At 42.7% G+C, this 12464-nt stretch overlaps 1 protein-coding gene across 1 annotated transcript; it reads left to right on the top strand.

Annotated features, from left to right (window-relative positions):
• The first annotated feature begins 3040 nt into the window (after positions 1-3040).
• On the top strand, positions 3041-12259 carry HINT1 (histidine triad nucleotide binding protein 1). Its single transcript, XM_053302840.1, has 3 exons — positions 3041-3229; positions 6828-6932; positions 11925-12259. Exons 1-3 carry the CDS (start codon positions 3119-3121, stop codon positions 12087-12089), a joined length of 381 nt encoding a protein of 126 aa, XP_053158815.1. The 5' UTR covers positions 3041-3118; the 3' UTR covers positions 12090-12259.
• The last annotated feature ends 205 nt before the right edge of the window (positions 12260-12464 follow it).

Below are 12464 nucleotides of genomic sequence, written 5' to 3'. Positions count from 1 at the left end.
AGATGACGATACAAAGACGTTCTTATGTTCCTGCGACCATAGAGACTAGAGTATCCAAAGAAGAACTAGATTTCAAAGACTTACACGCACAGAAAACATTCGTGCTCGGTGTAGAAACCCTTTTCTTCTTCTTCCCAGAAGCATAGGGAAGAGCTGTTCAAAATACAATGGACACATTCTCAGGCCTTACTTTGTATAAAAATATATAGTTTTCTCGAATGTTTAAACATTTTAAAATGCAGCACATTTGCAAGCAAGTCAGCGGAACACCTGACTTGCATGTGATTGAGTGCTGCTGGACTTGGGCTGCGAAGTGGTTTAAGAGGTAATTCAAGTAGATTGACTTTTGCTGCAATTTCGGGAGCGTGTTTGTGTGATTAAACTTGAAATCCAAGATAATCTGCCAATTGCAATATTCACAGGGACTAATGCTGGGAAAAGTTGAAGAGAAGAGAATGACCAGCAGCAAGGTGGATGGACTTGATTACGACAGCAATGAATGCACCACTGAGAGACCTTGAAGGCCAAATTGAAAACAGATCATCCTGGAGAAAATCTATGTGGCCGCTAAGAGTCCACACCAACTTGCTACAGTTACTAGAGCAGATAAAGCAGTTGCTAAAGCATCAGAACCCATATAAACATTATTCAGAGTGCAGAATCTCACCCTCCCAATGTGTTTCGGTGACCTTTTGGAACTTTAGTTGATTTATATATTATGAGGACAAGATGAGTGTGATGGCTTAGGGGACAATTTACAGAACTCAACCTGTATCAATGCATTCTAATAGCCACTCAAAAGAGCAAGTGTTTGTATGTACAAAAAGTAAAGGTAAAGTGTGCCATCAAGTCGGTGTCAACTCCTGGCTTTTGTAGAGTACAGGAGAGGTTTACCATTGCCTCCCACGCAGTATGAAATGCTGCCTTTCAGCATCTTCCTATATCGCTGCTGCCCGATATAGTCTGGGAAACACACCAGCAGGTATTCAAACCACCAGGTATTCAAATAATGTACAAACATTATTATTATTATTACATTTATATCCCGCTCTTCCTCCAAGGAGCCCAGAGCGGTGTACTACATACTTGAGTTTCTCTTTCACAACAACCTTGTGAAGTAGGTTAGGCTGAGAGAGGTGACTGGCCCAGAGTCACCCAGCTAGTTTCATGGCTTAATGGGGATTTGAACTTGGGTCTCCTCAGTCCTAGTCCAGCACTCTAACCACTACACCACACTGGCTCTGCATAACCTCAGTTTATCCCACTGCATTCCTAATGAGAGATTTGTATAGTTTACTCTGGCTTGAAGTTATTGGGTCTCAACCCATCCCTATATTCCAGTGGCCATTCACAGTTTATTCACACAGCATGCAAACCCTGCAGGAAATTGAACAGGATCCAGGCTGTCCTAATGCATTTCATAACACTTACTCTGTACATCTGTGTTGGCTCATTTGTGTGTAGCATTAGCACAGCAGTGATTGACTGATAATGCTAAGTGTGAATTGGCCAATGTGCATAGCATGTGCATTTAAATGTGATGGGGCATCTATGGAACATGTACACAGATAAGTATTTTTTTCTGTTGCCAACATCACATCTATTTCAGCCCTTAGTTTTAGCTTTACACATGGAACTAAGTGAACATGATTTTTTCAGGGTTAAATCTCATTTTGAAAATAGCTAATCTCTGACTCACATTGTCCTGCCTTCAGCAGATGGCCATCCAGTGTAGATCCCAGGGTAGAAGGCAAAAGCAAAGATTGTACAGCTTCTATCCACTCCTCTTATTACTATGAATTGCTTTAAAAACAAATAAAAGTGTGTGTACATCCATATTTTAAGTAATTTAATATTTACAATTGCAACCTTGGATATGTATGTAAAATGCATATTGTATGCTCATATTTTAATCCTTTCAATTGCAATCGTGTGCATATTTACTTGAAGGAAGTTAAGTCCTATTATTTTCAGTCGTTTGTGCGGCCCAATCACGTGCATATTTAGTTAGATCCAAGCCCAGTGAGATCAATGAATTAGTGCACATAAGATCGCAACCTCGCAGCACGATCCTGAGATCAACGGGCCATACTCCTTAGCGAGTGTGTTTAGCACTACAGACGAATCCTATGTCTATTTACTCTTACATAAATCCACTGAGTTCCCAGGCAAGCATGCGTAAGACTGCAGCTGCGCAATGTCAGTCTATCCATAGACACCTTCAGTACTCCTACAGAGTTTAATGGGTCGTATTCCCTAGCCTAGCAGGTTCGCGTACAGGGTCGCAAGTCACAACCCAATCCTGCGCTTACACGGAAATAAGAGTTCTAAGTATAATGGTTCTTCTTCCCAACCCAAGTAACTGAACATCGAATTGCAGCCTGCAGGACGACCGACGAAGCTATCCAGGTGGCGGGGCCTTTTTTGGCCGCCCGCCGCTTGGAGTTGCCAGGGGCAGCCCAGCTGCTGTGAGGCGGCGGCGGCCGGCTGCGGTTGCGAGCTACCGCCGCAGCCCGGGCTGGGAGGAGGCGGGAAGCGCTGCTGGCAGGGGTGCGTGGGCAACATGCGGTAACGGCAGCTGGGGGGCTCTTTTTGGCTGCCCGCCGCCTGGTGTTGGCTCCGTGGGAGGGGGGGAGGAACAGAAGCGGGGAGCACAAGAGAGCGCGGGGCTGGAGGAAGCGGGAGAGAGGAGAGACCTGGGCAGGAGGGGGAAACAGCCGGACCGAAAGCGCACAGATGCTCTGTGCAGGTCCGCTAGTATCTATCAGTCTGCACGACAGACGAAGAGTAAAAACACTGCAGTACTGCTTTCACGTCTGCCTTGCTGCTACTTTTGCTCCTCTTTGAGCCGGTCACTCATCCTCCGCTTCCCCGGGCCACGAATGGCAAAGCGCACTGGCCACCTTATTCTCTCCATGCCTAATACTCTAAATAAAACTGGTTGGGAAACGGAGAGAAAGGCGGGAAGAGACCGATGGATAGGAGAGAAAGCCAATCGGGCGGATAGTTGCAATCAGAAAGAGGGCGGGGTGTTCCCTGACGTAAGGAGGCGGGTATTGGCTGAACGTGGAGGGAGGTGGCGCGCGCTGCGGAACGCGGCGGCCCTGGAGAAGGCGACATGGCTGACGAGATCCGCAAAGCTCAAGCGGCTCAGCCGGGCGGAGATACCATTTTCGGGAAAATTATTCGCAAAGAGATCCCGGCCAAGATCATCTTCGAGGACGATAAGGTGGGCGGGCAGGCAGGCAGGCCCATGGTGGTATAATTAATAATAATAAAAAATATTATTAACATTATTATTATTAAACATTATTAATAATAATACTTATAGGGCAAGGAGGGTCTCGCTGCCCCTGACCAAAGGTCCGTCTATCCCATCTGACAGCCCCAGCTAGCCAGATGTCTCAGGGGAGCAGGGTCACTCCCTTGCGAATGGCATTGAGAGGTATGGTGCTTCTGCACCTGCAGGCTCTATATAGCCGTCGTGGCTAATCGCTTATAAAATGATAGATTTCTTGTTTATAAATCCTTAAGGATTTATCCTTTTTAAAAAAAGCTTTTTGAAACATTTGTCACATCCTAAACCATCAAAGGTAGGAGCCATTACTTCTGCCTCCTTTTGATAATTACTCATCCGCCCCCACCCCCGACCTCCAGTAATTATTTCTAATTCCTTCACAAAGGGAAACCGAAGGAGACAAGAGCTGTATTGGTGGCGAAGTTGGTACTTGGGGTTTGTTGCAGGGTTTTATCTCTGGGCTTATAGCCCTATTCAGATATGTTGTATGTGCATACAGATGTCTATACATATTTTTGTGTGAATGCCTGTGTACAAGGTCACTTTAAAAGTGCTCCTGGGCACAGGGCCCCTCAAGTGCAGGGTACAAAGTTTATCACTCTACGTGCATTGAATATAATGAGCCAGTTTTGCTTGTGTGTCATCTGCCTGGCCACCACATGTAATGAGGGACTTGCTTGTGCCATGACTGCACATTCTTCCTCTCTCCTTGTGCATGGGGTTCCTCTGCCTAATCAAATAGGGGGTAGTTCATCTGGACTGCTCTTCTACATGCACTAAAAACTTTAGTTTAAATTGGGGCTACTATGCACTGGGAGATAAGCGCTGATTTCCTTATTGCATGTAGTGGACTGGCTGGCTGGAGTATTATCTGAACTGGCCCAGTGTTTGATTGACTTGCATGAGTACAGCTCTGTACATGCATACGCTGTACACAAGAGCTCCACTCACTCATTAAAAGCCAAGTACTGTTCATGGTTGTAGTGTCAAAAGCAGGAAGGAAGTACCATATTGGCGCTGTCACTCATGGTTGACAGTTTAACCCAGTAAAGGCTTGGTAAAGTAAAGCCCAGTAAAGGCTTAACCCAGTGAACTCTTACTGGTGGTGACTTTCCAAGATCTTCGGCAGGAATCTGACTTTACCCCTGTCACTTCTAAATGGAAATGTTGGGTTTGAAAATATAAAATCCCCATACAAAGCAGAGCTCAGTTCAGATGTTATACATATGAGGGAGGCTCTAGCACCTCAGAGGTCCACAAAGGCGCAGTTTGGATGACATGTTTGCTGATCACGCAGATGGCCGCTGTGCATGTGCAGAGGCAGGGCTGGACTAAACTTTTTGCAAAAAGGTTTTTGCCGCTATTTTACCTTAAACAAAAAAGGTTTGCCTTTTGTTTAATAAGGTAAATGGGGGGTGGGACTCCATCCTTGCTGCAGCCACCACTTCCCACAGAGAGGGGTGGCAAAATTTGAGGAGGGGAAAAATTTGCTGCTCCTCAAATTTTACCGCCGTAGGCCAATCCCTACTCTGCCTCTGCATTAATCCACCAGTGTGCAGAGGCAATGTGCATACCAGCGTCGTGTGAGAGCAGCTGGAGAGTGTGCCACCAGCGTGTAGTTATAGCTGAGGGTGGGGGGAGTGCCGCCGATACAGGAAGTGGTGATGTGCAGAGGAGGAGGAGGTATGCACCTGCTCTTGGTTTTAAAGGTGCCAGGGATGTGTTGCGAATCATGCTGTGAATTGCGAGTGATGCACATCCCTACCCAACACCCTCTTAGCATGTCCCTTTATCGCCGGGTGGGGGAGGGGTCCGTTCATCAGATGAACTGATGATACAGGAATGTGCTGGAAGTTCTGCAGAATATGTCATAATGGGTGCACCCAAACCAGCCCAAATAGCATTCCTCTTTGCATTCAGCATTTATCCCTTTAGACTAATACCGTAGGTAGGAATGGGATGCTTTCAAGTGTACTCTTGGGGTCGCTGTCCACAAGTACACTATCCACACTTTGTATAGCAGGGCTATATAACTGACAGTCCAGCTGTTGGACTACAACTCCCATCATCCCTCAGCATTGACTACTTTGGCTAGAAATGATGGAGTTGTAATCCAACAGTAACAAGTTATGCAACCCTACTGTATAATGTCTGAGAGGGAATGTTGCTGAACTGTGGCTCCTCTCCAAGCATGCATGCAATATGTAAAAATAAAATAGGAGTATATCTTGAAATCTCCTAAAGAATAATCTTTGTGATCAGAAAATTGTGTTTACTGTGCTAGACAGTTTGAAAGGTTTTCCTATTATTTGGAAAACTGTAGAGTTCTGATTTAATAGTAGTCAGTAGAGTAATGTTATCTTTCTTTCTAACAGCTGTAATGGTAATAAATAACCTAGAGTGAAAAACTAGAAACCAGATCTCAACTTAGCCTTTAGATCTCAGCATAACTATGTTGCTAAATCTGTTCTAATCAAAATTTGAACCTTTATGGGTGTTGAGAGTTCTTGCAGCTACCTATATTGGGAGGTCACCCCCTACCCCCTACCCACCACCCCACCCCCACCCACCACCACATAGAGTCTTGGTGTAATGTGGAATAGATAGAGTAGTCTGGAGTTTAGGTGTGTTTAGTTAAATTCACTTTTAGCTTGGATGGTGTTTGTTTCTTTAGATAGTGAAAATTAAACTGCTATTTTGTTTCTGATTTCATTCTAATATAACGAGCTTACAAACAATTGAAATGTTTTGGAGCTGTCTTGGTGTAATAGTTATTTAAAATGTGAGGCTGGTTTGAGAAGACATAATGAGAACAGTAGATTGTGCTCTGTTAAGAATACAAACCATGGCTTGAGCGATCAGATATACAGCATAGAAAACCAAGTCTGCTTTTGGTTCCCATCTAGGCAGGACTAAGCTCTGTAAGTTCGCTCTTGTCTTTGGTGTAGCAGTCTTTTGAGGCCAAGCAATTCCTGACGGTGGATTGATGGCCTTAATTCTGATTTATCAGTGGTCAGTGAACTAAAAGGGCTGGTTCAGACGATACTTCATCCACTGGCCACAGCACACATAAGGAAGTATGAATGCATACTCTCAGTGTGACTTTACTTAATCATGGGTGCTAGCCTGAACAGCCCAAATGGTTACTTTAAACTGCCATGCCTTTTGCCTTGCAGAGGAAAGAAAATTGTATTTTTAAAATATTTTAATTGGGCACCATTTCAAATCAGGTTACAAATGAATAAATTGGGACTCTTCATAGAACTGAATGTTTAAAATGAGATTTAAAAAAAAAATCTATCTTGTGCAGTAAGCCCATATAATATTGAGTAAAGCTTTGGTAATTGCTAACCAAATTTTAAAAGACAGATACTCCTGCCTCAAGAAGAGATTTCTCTATAGCGTGAGCCCCAGGAAATCATTTTCTAATACCTGTGGTGACTTTCTAATGTATGGTTTATTTTTGTTTTTGTAAAAGAGCATTTGCAAAAAACTGACTTTCCTCCCACCCCCACCCCCACCCCCACAGTGCCTTGCGTTCCATGACATTTCTCCACAAGCACCAACACACTTCCTAGTGGTCCCCAAGAAGCCTATTGCACAGTTATCTCAAGTGGAAGATTCTGATGAAGCTGTAAGTATCACAAAAAGTATGTGTGTATGTATTTAAATGGCTGTTCAGCTTTTCAGTAAAAGCAGTAGTAAATTCTGTGGTTCCCTCACCTCCTACATGCAGTCTAAACAAGTTCTTATGGTATGCCTCAAATTTTTCTTGACCTATAAAGAAGCTGCCTCTATGCTATACACTCTGGGTATGGACTTGGAGTGGGTGCCTCTATGCTTTATTTAGTCTGACTTGAGAGAGAACTTACTGCTTTCAGGATAGTCCAAGACACATTGGAACTTAATGAACTTTTACAAGTGTGTATGACTATGGGAACTGTGGAATGAAATCAAAGAAGTTGTTAAGGACGACTGTGAAAAGAGACTGCCAAAGACCAAGAAACAGAAGAAAGCAAAATGGATGTCAGAACAGATGGTGGAAATTGTCAAGAAGAGGAGAGAGGCCAACGTCACAAAAGATAAAGACCTCAGAAATGAACTTAATAGGGAATTTTAGAAAGCTGTTGGAAGAGACAAAGAACACTACTATAATGACATCTATAAAGACCCTGAGGATGGAACTAGACATGGGAAAACAAGGAAAGTTTTGCAAAAGATCTCTGAACTCAGAAGGAGGTTCCAACCTCGAATTGGGATGTTAAGGGATGCCAAAGGATAGATAGTAACTGATTCAGAGAAGATCAAACAGAGGTGGAAGGAGTATACCGAAAATCTGTACAGCAGGGACATCAACATCCAAGATACTCTAGAAGATATTCCCTACTTGCAAGAACCTCTAGTACAGGCAGATGAAATTAGATCAGCACTCCAGTCATTACCAAGTCAGAAGGCTACAGGAATTGATGGAATAGCTAGCTACAGAAATATGGCCGGAAACAGAAGAAGAAATAGTCAAGGCTCTAACCAAACTATGCCAGCAAATTTGGAGAATGACACAATGGTCAACAGATTGGAAGAGCTCAGTCTACATACCCATGGAGACTTAACTGATTGCACAAAGCATCACACAATATCCTTAATTCCACATGCCAGCAAAATAATGCTCAGGATCATCCAACGCAGATTAGAGCCCGACTTGGAAAGGGAAATACTGGATGTTCAAACTGGTTTCAAAAAAGGCCAAGGAACAAGAGATATTATTACTAATGCACGCTGGACAATTGAGAAAGCCAAAGAATACGAAAAAGAAGTCAGTGGGGCACTTCACATGATTACTGTGAAGTGCCTCAATGAGGTCTGTGGGGAGAGTGGGCTATGCTCACTCTCCCCGCAGATGATCATGCCCAGAGCCCTGGGCAGCTGGATTGGCCATCCACATGACTATTGGCTCCGTCATGGAGCTGGTGGGGGCAGTGGGGATCGGGGCTCCTGGAAGTCCCAGGATGCCCCACGTGAGTGCGGGGGGCATTCTGGGGGGACCCCTGTGCCTGGGAGGCTGCTTGCAGCCTCCTGGTCGGGGGTCTACTCGTGTGTTGTTGCGCGCCACGGCAGCACATGAGCAATAAAATGAGGTTAACGGAGCGCTCGCTCTGTTGAGCTCATTTAAGGGGAGGGTGAATTAGGCAGGCTAGCTGCCTGGGAACCACCGGGTTCGTCCATGAGCCCAGTGGTTCCCATGATTGGTAGAAAGCAGGATAGACTCCCTTGGCCTGCTTTCTACCAATTGTGGGAAAAGCTTCAATATGTGCTTCATTGACTACAGAAAAGCCTTTGATTGCATCAAGTTGTGGAATATCCTTAGGAAAATGGGTGTCCCAGAACATCTCATTGTTCTCATGAGAAACCTATACACAGGACACGAAGCCACAGTCCAGACAGAACATGGTGAAACAGACTGGTTGCAGATTGGCAAAGGTGTAAGACAAGGTTGTATACTTTCTCGTTATTTATTCAACTTATATGCTGAACATATACTGAGAGAAGCTGGATTGGAAGATGATGAGCGTGTTTTTCAAGTTGGAGGAAGAAACATCAATAAGGTGCGCTATACTGATGACACTACTGTTCACAGGTGGCTGAGAATGTAGATGATCTGCAAGCTCTAGTAATAAAAGTCAAGGAGCACAGTGAAAAAATGGGCCTACGACTAAATGCAAAGAAGACTAAACTAATGACAACAGGTACAGCAACCAGCCTCAGAACTGATCATGAAGACATTGAAATGGTGAATAGCTTCTGCTTTTTTTGGATTGACCATCAACAGTAAAGGATCCAGCAGTCAAGAAATATGCCAAGTGCAGACTAGCACTTGGTAGGCTTGCAATGAAGGCCTTGGAAAGGATATTTAGAAGCCATGACATTTCAATGCCTACAAAGATTAGAATCATTCAGACAATGTTTTTTCCCCGTGACACTCTATGGATGCGAAAGCTGGACTCTGAAGAAGCAGGATAGAAAAAGTATTGATGCTTTTGAACTTTGGTGCTGGAGAAGACTTTTGAGGATACCATGGACAGCCAGGGAAACAAACAAATGTATAATAAAACGTATCAATCCAGAACTTTCACTCAAGACACAAATGACCAGGCTCAAACTATCATACTTTGGGCACATTATGCAAAGACCCAGCTCCCTTGAGAAGTCCATAATGCTGGGAAATGTTTAAGGAAAGAGAAGAAGAGGACAACCAGCAGCAAGGTGGATGGGCTTGATTATGACAGCAATGAATGCACCACTGAGAGACCTTAAAGGCCAAGTTGAAGACAGATCATCTTGGAGAGAATCTATCTATGTGATCACTAAGAGTCGACACCAACTTGATGGCTCTTAATCAAATGATTACATTATACAGTGCAGCCCTGGATGCTTTTCTTGTTGCAATTACTTTGGATCATATTGCAGGCAGAGGTGTAATCTAGACTATAACGACGTTGCTGTAGTTATATAATTTCTTTGTTCATGTAAAATTAACTCTGGAAAGTTTTATGTAGATTACCTTATGAGATCATTTCAAATGTTACATTAGAAATGATCTTTAGATTCACATTGACACACTTGGAAGACTTCACTGAACCAACATTATAAAGTTGTAAAGAATCACAACGAATTCACCAATATGACCTCCATGATAACATCATTTTCTTCACCACGTTGATTTAAATATGTAGGCTAAGAGACTTGATTCTCTGTTCACCATGTGACCACTATTGCAAACATCAGTATTGATGTTACTAGCGTGAGTATGGCTAATACAAATAGAAGAAAATAACTTAAATAATTTGTTGATGTTTGGATTTGTGTGCATATATTAGGCAGCAAATTCTAAAATTGATCGTGCGATGTATATTGCAACTGGGGTAAATGTGAGTCTATACCATTCCATTATAAAGCTAATGTTGATATTGAAGTTTGTGATATTTATTCAGTTGAAGCTGGCAATTGTGGCGGTTCTGTGTAACTATGGACATTAATTCAGTGCTTAAAGTAATTAAAAAAAAAAAAGACAAGGCTACAACATGATGTGAAGATCCATACTAACAAAACAAATTGGCTAATGTGAATTGACAGTCGCCCTGTGAGGCAGTTATCTGTCTCTGGAGCAACCACATGACTACCTAGTTCCCCCTCTTCCCCCCACCCCTCATGTATTGGCACACTTTTGAGAAATACTTTGTTTGGATCACTAATAAAATAATTCTCTGCTTGCCTAAAAGCAGGGACAGAAGTTATTTATGATGTTGATACAACATTCTTGTTTTTGAATCAGAACTGTAACTGTTAAAGTTTGTTTCAGTAACCAGCGTTACTGATTTTGAAATTGATGCAAATATGTCATAAGTATGAAATTTGATTTTGAATGGTTATTAGAATATGAGAGCCCTGTTAAAATGTATAGTATCTGGTTTGCAAATAAAAGTATTTATAAGGGGGGATACTTTATTATACTGTAAAGGTGGGGATATTATACTTTAAAAATGCGGGAGATATTTTATTATACTTGTCCAAAATTAACATGGGATGAGAAATGGAGAAGTTATATACAAATTGCCCTAGTAATAACATCAAAGGTTAGAGCAATTAAAGCCCATATTCCAGCAGCAATAATAGAAATGGGTTAAGACGCAACATACAAGTCTCTAGTGTTTGGATAGTATCTACTATGCTAGCTCTTTACTAATTACCAAAAACTAACAGAATTGTTAAACAAAAACCAAAATGGATGTAATAGTGGCCAACATCTAGACTCACCCTGCATTGACACTGCATTGATTTCAAGGCTATCTTACCCTCTCCTTCTGCAGCTGCTTGTGCTTCTTAAACCATGTCCCTGAGAGTTGGGAGATTCCCAGGGACATAATTGGGATGCACAGGTGCCTTCAGAAGAGAGTGAGGAACAGCTGTTCTAGCGTGACAGAAAACCCTGGCTCTTGCTGCAGGGTTAGTCTTTATGTCAGGCACTGACTTTTGAAATACCTTGTAACAAATGAAAATGCTTAGATGTAGAGATTTAACAAGGGGTCAGGAGCTATTGAGCACTTGTATGGAGCTCTGTGAGAGCTTAAATAGGAGAGGGTCTTTGAAAAATCAGGCCCAGAATGTAGAAGCACACAACTACTGAACAGGCCATTAGCATGGATTGCTTTTTCATATTTGGGGAGGTAAAGGGCTGTGGGCTGGTTGGACATTCTCAAGTTCAATGTGGAAACATGAAGACATGGGCCTGATAACTGAAACTGCAGGGGAGGGCTTAAGTTCGTCAATCTAAATCTGGGGAAGAGCTCAAGAGCCTACCTTGGGCACTATTTGAGAAGTGATGGATTGGACGTGCTAGTTGCTTGCATATACTGCTGTATTTCTGCTTCTCATAAGTGTCCCAATCTGCTTGGAAGAGAATAGAGAATCTGAAACTATCATTGACTAAAATTACCTTACGCATATGTATGCACCTTTCAGACTGCATTTATTTTTGCTTTGGCTACCCCTAAGAGCTTATACGTTTTCCTTGATGTCTTCGGATGTTTGCTACGTGCTCCTTCATTTGTTCTGTTTTGTTCTTTTCCAGCTTCTTGGACACTTAATGATTGTGGGCAAGAAATGTGCAGCTGAATTGGACCTGAGCAGGGGATACCGAATGGTAGTGAATGAAGGGCCAGATGGCGGCCAGTCTGTCTACCACGTACACCTCCATGTTCTTGGTGGCCGTCAGCTGGGTTGGCCTCCAGGTTAAGAACTAGGTGGAGAAAAAGAATTGCCCTCAAACCATGTCTCGAGTAGTCAACAAATGTAAAAAATAAAATAAAATCCAACCACTATCGATCATTTCAGCCACTTAACCTTTCTGGTGGAGCACAATAAAAGTTTGTGCAAGCATTGTTCAATAAAGTTACAAGAATGTTGGATTGCCTATTGTGGTCTTCTTTTAATTTATCTAATTATTCATTCACTGAATTGTAATGTTCTTACATTCATGTTATTTATTTATTTATTTTATTTTTCCATTTCTACCCTGCTCTTTCTCCATGGAGCCCAGAGTGGTGTACATGGTTATGTTTATCCTCATAACAACTCTATGAGGTAGGTTAGGCTGAGAGAGAAGTGACTG

Source organism: Hemicordylus capensis, chromosome 2, assembly GCF_027244095.1.
Source record: "Hemicordylus capensis ecotype Gifberg chromosome 2, rHemCap1.1.pri, whole genome shotgun sequence".
NCBI classification, from domain to species: domain Eukaryota; kingdom Metazoa; phylum Chordata; class Lepidosauria; order Squamata; family Cordylidae; genus Hemicordylus; species Hemicordylus capensis.
The sequence above is the reverse complement of the archived record's forward strand: the minus strand, read 5'-3'. Positions and strand labels throughout refer to the sequence as shown.